The sequence below is a fragment of the Sinohyriopsis cumingii genome, chromosome 4, assembly GCF_028554795.1.
Source record: "Sinohyriopsis cumingii isolate HCF-2022 chromosome 4, ASM2855479v2, whole genome shotgun sequence".
Lineage (NCBI taxonomy): Eukaryota > Metazoa > Mollusca > Bivalvia > Unionida > Unionidae > Sinohyriopsis > Sinohyriopsis cumingii.
Window position 1 is genome coordinate 63,620,458 of NC_142964.1, and position 14,526 is coordinate 63,634,983.

The following is a 14,526-nucleotide window of genomic DNA, read 5'->3' on the forward strand; positions in this document are numbered from 1 at the left end:
ATGTACTGTTCATGCTAGTACTGTGAAATTGATGATATCCGTTGGTATATATGCATACTATGAATAATGACAATTGGTGTCTGGATGCATCTTGATAAGTAAAACAGGTTTCTGTAACCTATATTTCATGCTTCAGATATTCTTGTTGAAATTTTGAGTTTGAAGTACATTTTGTTGGGTACTGTTTATGTTGCAGTCTTGAATGTTGATAATGGGATGCATCTGTAACCGAAGAAGGTGACTCTTCTGATATGAGTTAGGTATTTATGTTTATGACCACATATATTCTTCCATGCTGTATTCATCCTAGTGTACTAAGCAGGTGAAATATGTGTGGTATTGGTTACCTTCAACAGGTTAATTAACATCTAACTGTATACAGTATATAGCTAATTAACATCTAACTATATACAGTATATAATTGTTGTTGTTGTTGTTGTAGGGTTTAACGCCATTTTTCAGCACTCGATAGGCTATACATGGCGGCCAGTATTAATGGTGGAGGAAGAACCGGGGAAATCCCGGAAAGAACCACTGACCCTCGAGAAGCTACTGGCAAGCTTTCTCACATACCCACATTAGCCGAATCCAAGACTCGAACCCACGCAGACAGAGGTGAGATGGCAGTGATCCGTAACGGAGAGCGCTTTAGACCACTCGGCCACTCGGGGCCCCCCAGTATATAGTTAATTAACATCTAATGATATACTGTATATAGTTAATTAACATATACTGTATATAGTTAATTAACATCTAACTACATGTATATACAATGCTCCTGCGCTACAGCAGTCTTCATTATAACACATTTCCTGTAATAATACAGGTATGGTCATGGATGCCGTTTTATTATGTAATAGTAAAAGTATATGTATGTAAGGTGATCTCACTATAACATGGTTTATTCCTTAGTTCCCATCAAGCTCATTATAATGAGGGATAATATGAATTATAATGAAGGAATACTCTTTATGCAATATTTTCAATGTAACAGTATAAGCAAACTTAGTTTTTTGAGTGTTTTTTTGGACAATTTAGTTTTGGGATCTTTTATAAAATTAGGTTTGATAAGATGATTGACTGTTTAAGAATAACATTGGTTTGGAGAATCGAAAAGTTTACAGCAACACTAGGGAAAGAAATTGAACTGTCGGGCTGCATGTTTGTGTTCCAGATCTTTCCTCATGTCCTCGATCTATTTATTTCTTTATGTTATGAGATATTGAGTGTTTTCTCATCATGTTTCAGCCCTTAAAAGATGTGAGAGTGCATGTGGAGAGAGGCTATCGAATGGAAGCTCCAGAGGCATGTCCTAAAGAAATCTATGCCATTATGATGGATACTTGGAAAATGAAACCTGATGAGCGCCCAACATTTGAAGCTGTTTTAGGAAAATTGCACAAGCTTCAGTCAACTACAGTATAAAATCAATGTTTTAGGGCAAGACCCTACCAGCAACAAAAAAAATTTTAAAGAAAAAGGAAGACAGCTCATTGTATCATATTGTATTATCTGTCTGTTTGATTGCAGTCCTTATTTAGCAAGGTGGGAGATAATGTTTACAGTGCAGCTGGAATGCAACAAAAACTTACAGCTGATTAAATGAGTATTTGAATAAGGACCTCTGACAGTAAATTTCAAGTGTGCTGCTAGTATCACATGCTGCTAAACTCTCAGATAACGTGATTGAAGATAAAAGCAGTGGTTGAACATCCTTTTAATCAGTGGTTCCCTACCCTTTTCGAGTATAAGGAACAATTCTTAACTTAAAAAGATTTTGCGGACTCTGAATTGCTAATAGTTGTACTCTTAGGCTCCATTAATTGACAGAATACATAATGACCAAAAACTACTATGAACTCAGTAACCATTAGAAATGAATTTGTATTGTTTTCATCACAATAACAAATCCACATATTTGAAAAATAGTAGCATACATGTGGGACATAATATTTAGTCAGTCATGGTCCACGGCACACATGTTGGGAACCACTGCTTTAGATTTTAATTGCTATATTGAACAAATACCTATGTTGTGCACTTAATAAATTATTATTTTGGTAAATTTCTGGAGTTTTAAGCTTATCACAATAAGTGCACACATATATCATAACAGTGTCCCACCACGTGCTAGAAGAGTTATCTCCCATTGCCCATTGGAATTATCGAATTTGTGAGTGTATGGTCTCTCCCAGTTTGGTCAGTCTCATAAAAAAACATAAGACATGTTTAGTGGTAAGTTCCAAGAAAATTATAATGTTCTGATAGGTTTTAATGGCCAATTCTGTCCTACAAAGCAAACTTGGATCAAGAAACGTGTTTTGTAAGGGAATTTGTTCATAAGTTGTGACCACAAAAAGGGTGTGTATGCTTATTGAGATACATGGTGGTATCTGTTCAATACAGCAGTTTTATTTGAATCTATGATAAAACTGAAAATTTATAACTGGATGTAAAATTTATTAGCAGATTTGACCAAAATAACAGCTAGAATCAGAATTTATTTTAGAAAATCCTTCATATTTTCTGTACTTGAATATTGTTTTGAAGTGTTCATTGCACTTTAGCAAAATATGTGATAAATTTAATTGTATTCAGTCTCATAATTTTTCCTTTTTTGTAATGAAATATCATCAAAGACCGTAAAAGGTAAAAACAGATTGATTTCTGCATGAAATTGATAGTATTGCCTTTTATTCCAGCCATCACCAGTATACCACGCATGTGTTTGTATCTTCCATTATTTTGATTTTTTAGAAACTGAAGTTACTGTTGTTATCATTTCCTTGTAGTTTAAAATAAATGCCCTAATTGTTAATGTGAATTCTGCAAAAGATTTCTGTAAATTCACAATTTAAAAATCGGTTGTACAAATTTCACTTTTTTGTAACATACATGACTGTATGCCTTTGTATTAGTTTTCTCAGCTTTTTCTTTGCAGATGATTTATTTTCACATTGGATGTGAAACAATCAGCTCTGATTATTCTTGATTTTTGTTTTGTTTGTTTTGGGTTTTTTTAATGCTGAGAGGGGGAGGGAAATAATTAATTGTATGCTCTGTAGAATCCAAATAATAAGTCCATATGTGAAAATAGGTACATATGAAAAAGTACATATGGGTTATCCAGAAATGAGCGTAAAAAGAAAATCAAAAGCTAAAATATAAAACTTGCTGACAATCGTACTGCCCTAATTGAGTGATTGGCATGAATATTGATCTGCTTGTATGAGCTTTTGTTTTTGCTTCTCTCTTTATTTGCTTCATCATTCATTTAGTACATGTTGTGGTCAATAAGCTTAAATAGCCAAATTTTACAAACATTTGTATTGTGATCCAATATAACCTTCATTCATTTCAAAATTAGCATATACACTTATAAAAAATTTGCAGAATTTTGATTTGTACATTTGTTATTAAACTTTTAAATAAAAAGATTTAAAACTTAAGATTTATTCCATTAAAGAATATTCATAATTTTATGAAATCAAAGGAAACATGGTGTAATCTAAATGGTCATACTTTCAATTTGATTTTGCACGCAGGTTGTGGACTTTTAAGAATAAGGAGCCGATCCATAAATGGGAAAGGGAGAGTGTGACTTGCCCTTCCATTCCAGATTTTTCTGTGTGATATTTAATCTCAAGAGGATTCTGTTTCTCTTTAAAATTACATGCTAGGTTATCTTGGGGTGTTGTTGTTGTTGTTATAGGGTTTAATGCCATTTTTCAGCACGAGATAAGCTATGCATGGCAGCCAGAATTAATGGAGGAAGAACCCAGGAAAACCCTGGAAAGAATCACTGACCCATAAGAAGCTGCTGGCAAGCTTTCTTACATACCCACATTGGCAAAACCCGACACTCGAACCCATGCAGACAGAAGTGAGATAATAATAATAATAATGAGGACTTTGTATAGCGCCTGATCTTTAGAAGCTCTAAGATGGCAGTGATCCATAACGGTGAGCACTTTAGACCACTAGGCTACTGAGGGCCCCTGTCTTGGGTGTATTCACTCCACTAACCAAATATATATATATATATTTATAATTGGAAAACAAGCAATAACATTCATTCTGTACAAAACTTTGTCTAAATATGTTTTATCACATTTTCCAGTGATAATTTCGTTAATAGCTCATCAGTTACAACATTTATTCAGGATGACTATGGTCAACTTTCTCAAAATTGACTCGTCTTTTTCTACCAAAAAAATCACTTATGAAATTAATATTTTGACAGTTTTTCAACCAAAACGAAGTCCATAACCCATGCCCTTTACCTACATCACATGGGATAGAATGATAGAAAATATTATTTTCTATTAGATTACACCAGCTGTGATAACACTGAGTGCAAGAACATTTCATAACCAAAAAATCCTCTGGCTAGTCATTATAATCCATTTACTATCCCTTGATAGGCCACAAAATTCACATTAAATTTGGATCAGCTTAAGAATTATTGCCCCTGTTGTGTTTTTAAAAACTTATTCTTGGATATTTTTTAGTAATTTTTTTAAAAGTGTTGGTCAGATTTGTGCTCTATACTTTTGAAGTTCACGAGCCAGCATTTTACAGGCAATTACCACACAAGTGTTTCCTCTAAATTTAACAGCAAATAGACCAGGTATGATTGTATGCCATCCAAGGTTAACATGTCGTGATATGTCATGATCTGTCATGATACACTTGGAACTGTAGTGTTAGCAATAGCCACTTCATCTATTCACCCACTGAAAGCATCTGGTGTTTATTAATAGACTGGGTAATCTGTTATTTACTGTCTCTGTCATATTAACTACCATTGTATTAAACAGATATGAAAATGATGATAAAAGAAAACAAAATTTGCAAACTTGCAAATTAGAATTTGTAAAATGTACATGCCCAAATATGTCTTTAAAATTCAACTAGAGTAAGGGTGAAAAATTGTATGTACAGTGATGAAACTTGTCAGATGTATAATTCCTGGAGGGTACTCGCCAAAAGTAGACCTAATTTTTATACACCATCAATGGCCCACTACTGCAACTCGCGAGTAAGTTCACTTATGAAGACTTTCACTAAGTTTACAATAGGTTTTAAATCAAAACTACCCAGTGCTTAATCAATGTAGTCACCATCCAGCAGTCAGGCACAATTGCTCTAAACAGTGGTAAAAAAGCATTATATTTTAAATTAGTTGTTTGCATTTCATTCATTTCTTTAAACACTGTTTACAGTCATGAAATTGGACTGGTGTATCTACTATATTAGAAACATTAATCACCTCAGTGACCTACCATTAAGGTCACAATGATCTAAGTTTCTTCTATAATGACAATGCAAGGGTTTTGGATTATGCCATGGCAGAGCTGGCAAGACACAGTATTCTGTGGGATTCTTATTTTGAAGTTGATGGTGGTATAATTAACAAATTTTGTCACTAACAACTTCTGTTAGGAAATTTTAAAACAAATTTGACAAAAAGCATGCAAATGTGTATTTTGGACAGAGATTACTATTTTTGCTGCATATGTTAACTTTTGAGTCCAGCTGTAAACAGCATAGACCAGGGGTCTCAAACTCAAACCACCCTGAGGGCCGCATGAGGTGATGGCCCAAGGGCCGCACCACCTTTGTTATCTCTCATGACACCTGTGACGCCAATCGTTTTGCAGGCCACAGGATATGGCCTGGCGGGCCGCGTGTTTGAGATCCCTACTCTACAGTCTTATAGCGAAACTTGCTCTTACTGAATCTTCGTTGCACTGACTAACATTGGTAAAGAAACTTCTTTGTTTGCATAATGCTGATTTAAGTTGCATAACTTTATCCTCTCTAATTTTGCCTGCGTAAGCATCATATTTCTCACGGTGCACTGTTTCATAGTGCCGACGCTTGTTATACTCCTTTGGAACAGCTATCGTTTGTTGACAAACGAGACATTGAATTTTATTGCTGACCTCAGTGACAAAATATAAATCCTCCCATTTGACTTGAAAAACTCTTTTCGTCTGCGAGTTTTCTTTTTTTTCAGAACAGAAGACATTTATACGGGCTTTTATGTTTATAAAAATGCAGCAAAATCAACTTTATAATTCAGCATCAACTCGATCACTTTACTAAAAAACTGGAACCGGAAGTCCGCATTAAGGGCGACAATTAATAGAAAGATTACGAATAAATAAGTAAGTCAGAGTTTCTTATGGTTAAAATGACGCTAACGTTAAAGTTCAAAAGGCGTCAAGAGAAAAAGAAATAAATGAATGGTCAATTTTTTGAAAATCCCAAAATGCGTCGCGGGCCACACAATATGCCCTTGCGGGCCACATGCGGCCTGCAGGCCACGTGTTTGAGACCCCTGGCATAGACCATGATGTCCATCACATAGTGTGCTGGCAGATGAGTGCCTGTGTTGTTTGTTCTGTTGATTACATCTAATATAGAGACAGATAGATTAGTGTATCACAGGACTGCAGATCTGGATCTGTGCAATGTGCAGTTGGATATGACACATACACTGGTTCATATGGCACGTCTTTTAGGTTGAAAGTGTAAATGATGAATAAATGAAATAGTACAGGTATTACCTACCTACGTACTCGTTTATTAGTGGAGTCAAACTGCAAATAAAGATCCTGATCTGCCATGGCATAATATGCCAGCAGATCAGGGCCTATATTTGAATACTCATCACAAACTACATAAACCCATCTGCCAGCAGATTATACAAACGCAGATCTGGGTCATTACAGTTTGTAGTTGGACTCATCTTGAAAGCAAGCATGTACGGGACCTGTTACCTAGTACTAGTCAACGTTGGTCAATATATATTGTACTATTTGCGATATACAGTTTTGTAATCAATGACCCGGTTGTCATGATGCAAGCTGGTTGTGCCTTTTGAGAATATAGCTTTGATATCTGACCAGCTGCAACTGTCCATTATTACAGCAGCATGAGATATTTTGACTTGATTGTTAATTTGTTAATTTAAATGAAATTCAGGGTTTTTTTATATAATAAGAATTTTTGAGTAATATACTATCCTTTCTTTATTTCACAATAACTTGCAAGTATCACAACTGCATTATATTTTGTCTAAATGTTCTGTGTCTCCATATTCCATAGGAAAAGCATTTATGTGCAGTCATGTACCATTGACAAGGGGATCCTATAGGTTATATCAAAAGTAGATATTTTCATGTTGGATCTAAACAAAATTGTGCTGAATTGTAAGTTAAGAATTATTTTTATAAAAGTTACTATTTTCATATGAGGTTATATATTATATAAAGAGCTAAAGTTATATTTTTTTTTTCTTAAATTGAATTTATGAATGATTCCATTTTCTTTATCATAAGTGGGTTTGTTGTGCATTTGTTAAAAAAGGTATTATGAAGGTGAGTAGAAATGTGTTTTGCCGGTATGAGATACATAGAGTGGTAATTCCTGCATGAATAAAAAAACAAATTCAGGACAAGTAAGTTTTGTATGCACCTAAAATTCACCAACAGTGTTGTAAATTAAAATAATAGTTGATATAGTGTAATAGACACTGTAAAGGTTTGTGTCCAGATTAAACATATTTTGCAACAATATACTTTTAAAAAAATTCCATAAAGTTTTACATTTTCAGGGCATTTTGATATTATAAATATGGTTTTACAGCACTTTGGGGGTAAAGAAAACTGTAACGTATCCAAAAATTTAATGTGATGCTCTGAAATATTTTTGACATTTTTAATTCACAGCTCAGGGTTTGATCTGCTGGCATATTTGTGCTGCCTCAAGGACTGTGTGTATTCACTTATAAGTCAAATCAAACTACAAACAACAAACATCCTGTTCTGCCATAGCATAATACGCCTGCAGATCAGGGTCTGTGTTGTTTGTTCTACTGATTACTCCTATCAAACTGCACAGACCCAGATCTACCAGTACATTATGCAAAGACAGATCTGGGTCTGTTCTTTGCATTTTTTGCAGTTGTATTCATGAGCGAGTAAAGATGGTATACAGGTCCCTAGTGATGAAAATATTGTATATACTTGCATATAAGTTGGGTCAGACTGCAAGCAACATAGACCCTGATCTGCTGTTACATAATATGCCTGCAGATCAGGGTCTCTGTTGTTTGTTCTACATATTTATTCTAACAAACTACACAGACCTAGATATGCCAGCATGTTATGCAATGGCAGATCTGGTTTGATGCAGTTTGTATTTGGATCCAACTCATAATTAAGTTTATAAGCCATCAAATTTTATTTGTCTATTTAATTGGACAGAACTGAAGGTGGGACTGAGAGATTTTTGTTTTCAGTTTCTTCTATACGAATAATATCATGTATGCTCACTTAAAAGTCAGGTCCAGATTGAAAAACAATATAGACCCTGATCTAGAAATGGCACATCGGGGTTTATGTTCTTTGAAATTGAATGAAAATTATAAAAAGAGTATATGTGGTATTTCGTTGGTGAAATAGATGTGGTAGATCTTGCATAATAATGCAGTGCTTTATGTCCAGTTTTTTTAAAAACATCATTAGCACTTTTATGCATTCCTCATGAATTATTTGCAAATAAAAATCATTTTTCCATGTTGTGCCAGTCTGTATGCAGCCTACTCTGATTAATAAAACTCATGAGGATAGTATTTTGTGTTTTCCGAGTTTTGTAGCAAGACAAACTGAGCATGTGGACAAGAATTAGATAAGGTTATTTAGTATCAAGTCACCCTCGATAAATAAATAATTGTTATTATTATTATTGTTATTATTACTATTATTATTATTATTATTATTATTGTTATTATTATTATCATTATTATTAATATTATTATTATTATTATTATTATTATTATTATTGAGTGTAAAGTATTCTTCATAGTCTTTAATTTTTAGGTAGTTAGGACTTATATCAACAGTATTTTTATTTTTGGTTTTATGTTGGATTTGTGCTTGACATGGATACCATGCCTAATCTCAGTTCCGACATAGCATCGTAGACTTTAATTGGCACCCAAAATTGTTCACTTTCTGTAATGAATAAAATGACAGTTGTGAACCATGATTAATAATTTACTATACATTCATTTGCATCTCTTTTTATTTTCTTTTAACAAAACATGAAATAACGTAAAGTAAGTTTACAGTTAATAATATTGATAACTTAAATTTGGACTGGAGTCTTATAGTCATAAATACTGCTCCAGTGTTGTGTATGTGTACAATTTTATTTTGTAAGGAAGTTGTTCTCATAATTGTGGTTCTTGTTAAAGGTATCAAGAATCATTATAATTGGGACCATGTGGATAAATATTGTGGTCACATTAATTGAATGTTTATGTTAACCACATCTGTATCAAGTGGATCACTGGTGGTGATTTGTAAATTTGTACATTGTAAGTAGAAATTTATCTAATCTTTGTTCTTATTAAATGGAGTATTCTGTACATTTATTCAGCTGCTTGGACAAAATTTATATTTTTGTACCTGTCGCTACATGATTTTGATAGCTTCTTCCTGAATTATATATTATCGATTTGGCTTTCATTTTCACATTAATCAAACTTTTGTCAAACTAACATCAGTTAGTATGGAATCATTTCATTGATTGAGAGCAGTATTTCATGTCCACTGTCACATAGATGCATGAACCATTTTGTGCCAGTAAACTTAATAAATTTTTATATAGAACTGTTATGTTATTTGATTCTTTATTTGCCATAAAGGTCCCATGCACTGTTATACCAAGCACAGGAGAGTTTTGTCAGCTTGCTTTGCAAAGTAAACACGAGATGAAGTGTGTGACTCTTATCTAAGACATCATATTTGTGGTCACTACCTGACAGACATCAGCTTAAGATTTTTTTTATTTATTTTTCTTAATTACCCGGTAACCTACATTCTTCTTAAATAAACCTTGTCCTGTAAATTTATAAAACTTGATTGATGCATTCATTTTCAATACAAAAAATGGGGAACAAAGACAGATTCTTCTTGTGACTGACACATTTCTTGAATCATGTACCACAGATGTTGATGAGACTGAAACTGTTGTATGTACCTACCACTGCCAATTACACAGAATTCATGATAATCCAAAAGTCAATCTTGACATTTATGTTATTCCTGTTGTCATTGAGACCAAAGTTTTAGGGCTTAGTTTTTCCCAAGAATTAACTTTCCTTCTGCATATTACATAACCAAAGTGGCAAAGGCTTATTGGCTGGTTGTTTTGGTTTTTAACACCGTTTCTCAGCACAAGATAGGCTATGTATGGCGGCTAGTATAATTGGTGGAGGAAGAACCCGGTAAATCCCAGTAAGAACCACCAACCCTTGATAGGGCCCTGAGTGGTCTAAAGCGCTCACCATTCCGGATCACTGCTATCTCACCTCTGTCTGCGTGGGGTCTAGTCCAAGGATCGGCTAGCGTGGCTACGTGGGAAAGCCTGTCAGTAGCTTCTCGTGGGTCGGTGGTTCTTCCCTGGGTTTTCAACGGTTCTTCCTCCACCAGTTATATTGGCCGCCATGTATAGCCTATCCTGTGCTGAAAAATGGCGTTAAACCCTAGAACAACAACAACCAACCCTTGAGAAGCTACTGGGAGCTTTCTCACATTGACCAGGCCCAAAACTCGACAGAGGTGAGATGGCAGTAATCAAATGACAAAGCCCTGGATTAAATACAAGTCAAGGCAACACAAATTATGGAACTGACCAGAAGGTCTTATTCCAGTTATAAGTGACTTAAGTAAAATCTGAACTGGACTATGGCTTCTTTATTTGCAGATGAACTTGTAAGTCTTAACTGCAAATTCTTTGACCAGATACTTAATCTGAGAGATTTCGTCTGGATGCAGATAGAAATTGAGCTTCAGAAGCCTCTTTTCTGCAAATTAGACACAAAAGTGACCACATAATTATGCAAGAAAATTTAAACACTTGCATTTCAGCTGAATATTTCACTGACTGACAGTCGTCTTGTTATCACAATAACTCCTGAATGGATGTTCATATTAACATGGAGTTTACACCAAAATTCTTATGGATGTCTATTAGGTCTTGGATAAAAAATGGTGCTGATATGATGTCCGATGTGACACACACAGCAGCCATCTTGAAAATCCTTTTATCGCTACACCTAGTATATTGGGTGAAGGGAAATCCCTGGAAAGACCCACAGGAAGACACCGGGAAACTTTCTCACCAAACAAATTTAGCCAAGCCAGAGACTAGAACCCATGTGGGTAGGGGTGAGATGTCAGTGATCTATAAAATGGTGATGATCAGACATCCAATATGGCCACCATGGCAGCCATCTTTAAGCTCTCATTATTACTACGGTTGAGATTTTCACTGAAAGACTTGTCATGTCTAGTTGGTTTTCAATAAACTAAGTGCCATTGTGACATCCATTATGGCAGCCATCTTGAAAATCTTGTTATTGGTACACCTCCTGAATGCGCGGTCATGTCCTTTTGGGATTATCACTACAAGACGTTCGCAGATGTATAGTTTGGTCCTTATTTAAAACGGTGTCAATCTAATATACAGTGTGGTAGCAGCTATGGCAGCCATCTTATAAATCTTATCACAACTCCATCGCAACAGAAAATCATTTTGACGTGGGGTTGTCACTAGAAGACGTTTGATGTCCAGTTGTTCTTAAATGAAAATAGTGTTAATCTGACATCCAATATGTCACCACACAGTGGCCATCTTGAAAATCTTGTTATTGCTACTCCTGTATGTATATAGGTAATGACATGAGTAGAAATTGTAATACTCCAGAAGCCTTTCAACGTCACACTACCGAGCGAATCAAACAACACGGCTGAAAGTAAATCTTTCCCATTTTCAAGAACTTAAAGACAATAATCATTCTTAAACATGATCGCAACACAAATTATTTTATTCTTAATCAACTAACAACCAAATATTCACGAGACTCAAATTTCACACTTGCGTTGTTCTTCTTGATTTACGTTCGTATGATTTATCAATGCACTTTTCTAAGCGGAAGATCTGTATTTTATTCGACACAAAACAAACATTACTCAAACACCAAATACAAAAAGGTATTTCTATCTCAAATTACATAACACTTTTACGTGAAAATATCGCGAGAATTCCTCATTTTAGGAAAATAGGGATGATTCTTTTCACGAAACTAATCTGTGCTACCATAAAATCTCGTGAATACTTTATTTCATCACGACGTCTGCTCACAGTAATTGGCTAATTACTAGGTTTGAGAAATATCTTTCAAATACTGACTCCCCTTAAAAATATAATTGCTAAAATCTAACAAAGGTATAAACAGATACGTAAATATGTACAGCACATACCCCAGGTAGGTGTGTACCTTTGCATATACACCAAGATGTTTATGAAAGAAAGATCTTTCAAAATTATTCGTCTTAATTTGATTCATGTCCAGACAGACAAGGACTGTAGGGTTATGCAATGCACGTGCGACGCATGTTTTCGTGTCAAATCTAGTTTGAATGTTCAAAATAACTGTTATCAACGGAACAAGCGAAGACAGACTTATGAATAGAAGACTATTCTGACAATAGGGTCTTAAGGTGACAAATTCGTCTAGTTAGCTTGACAATAGGGCCTTAAGGTGACAAATTCGTCTAGTTAGCTTGACAATAGGGCCTTAAGGTGACAAATTCGTCTAGTTAGCTTGACAATAGGGCCTTAAGGTGACAAATTCGTCTAGTTAGCTTGACAATAGGGCCTTAAGGTGACAAATTCGTCTAGTTAGCTTGTCAAAAGAGAATATTGTCTGCGTGTCTCGTCGCGTGCAGACGACAACTCAAAATGGATGATTAGCCAAATAAATAAACTTAACGGCGTTTTAGTACCACAGGAAAAGCACGCTAAGCTTGCATTTTGTCAGTTAGTTTTGACTGATAATGTCACAACTATTCAACTGGAACTATCCGAAGCCCATGTATTTGGCATATACTTGTCGAGCAATCAAAACGGACTCAAATCTCTTTTTGTAACCATCTTAAAGTAATAATAATAATAATAATAATAATAATAATAATAATAGCTCGACGTGGAGCAGACTTTCACCAAAAGCAAATAATAGAATCACAATGGGTTCGTAAATATCAATCAGTTAATTGGTATTCATGGTGATTGATAATCTGCGAACACAACACGGATACAAATGGACCAGATTAGACATTGCAATCAATTGCAAATATACCTGTTAGAAATCTTGCATTAGTTGTCTGAACTGTTTTGATCAAGAAACACCGCTCCGGTGGCCTAGTGGTTAGAGCGTCCGCCTCGGAAGCGGGAGCTCGTGGGTTCTATCCCCGGCCGAGTCATACCAAAGACTTACAAAAATGGTACTAACAGCTGCCTCGTTTGGCGCTCAGCATTAAGAGGTTAGTGTTAAGACGGGTCGGCCTGGTGTCAGGATAATGTGACTGGGTATGCGGCATGATGCCCCAGTGCTAGACATCACTATAAACTGTCACACTGTATACATCGTAGCTATATGACTGAAATATTTTTAAAGCTACGTTAAAAATCCAAATCACACACACACATTGACCAGGAAACTACTACCGTGCAAGAAAATACGTGCATTTTCTGGAGGCACGCTTTGAAGTCATAGTCTTGGCTTGTATGCTATATCCATATATTTAGATGACATAGTGTGTATGTGTGTTTGATTTGGATTTTTAACGTAGCCTTAAACAAATTTTCAGTCATATCGCAACGATGTCCGCAGTGAAAGTTTATAGTGATGTCTAGCACTGGGGCATCAAGTCGCAGATTTGAAGCATCATGTCCCACCCAGTCATATTATCCTGACACCAGGCTGACCAGTCCAAACACTACCTCTTAATGATGGGCGCCAAACGAGGCAGCTGTTAGTATCATTTTAATACGTCTATGGTATGACTCGGTTCGAACCTGCGACCTCCCGCATCCGAAGCGGACGCTCTAACCACTAGGCCACCGGAGCGGTCTTTGACTGACATACCAAACTCGTAGTATGTAAGTTTAGTGTGTGACTAGGAAGTTGGTATCACTGTTGGTATGAATGGTATGAGACATTATAATTACATTTGAGGAGGCTGAACAAATCGGAAATTGGTAATTTCATTTAAATGTTTCGCTTTTCTGTAAACCACGCAGTAGTTAAGGATAAGAAAATCGGCTCAGTGGGGATTGATCATCAGCGTGCGTGATCTAATTTACAACGATAACTCGATTACCCAAGTTAGTGTACTGTGCTTTCATTGTGTTGTTGATTGGATAAATCCACCGACCTTTCTCTCCTTACTACCAATTAAAAACCAATATATTCTTGCTGAGATCTCTTCTCCTTCCTTCTTACCATATTTATATGTTTATAAAACATACCAGGCAGTGCAATCTTCCGCTGCAATATTTAAGTTATTAGTTTGAATTTACAGAACGAACAGCGCAGACTAATTTTAATTTCAGTACAATTCCAGATCGACACCGTTGTAAGTTTAGATTAGTTATGCACGTACT

General features: G+C 35.4%; 1 protein-coding gene across 2 annotated transcripts in view; it reads left to right on the forward strand.

Moving 5' to 3' along the window:
* Window positions 1–9,686, forward strand: part of LOC149801330 (tyrosine-protein kinase CSK-like) — a 72,673-nt gene extending 62,987 nt beyond the window's left edge. For both annotated transcript variants that reach the window (XM_089955378.1, XM_089955379.1), the window contains exon 11: window positions 1,249–9,686. In XM_089955378.1, the coding sequence (XP_089811504.1) occupies window positions 1,249–1,425 (177 nt within the window). In that variant the 3' untranslated portion in view covers window positions 1,426–9,686. The remainder of the gene's footprint in view (window positions 1–1,248) is intronic.
* Window positions 9,687–14,526: the final 4,840 nt, after the last annotated feature.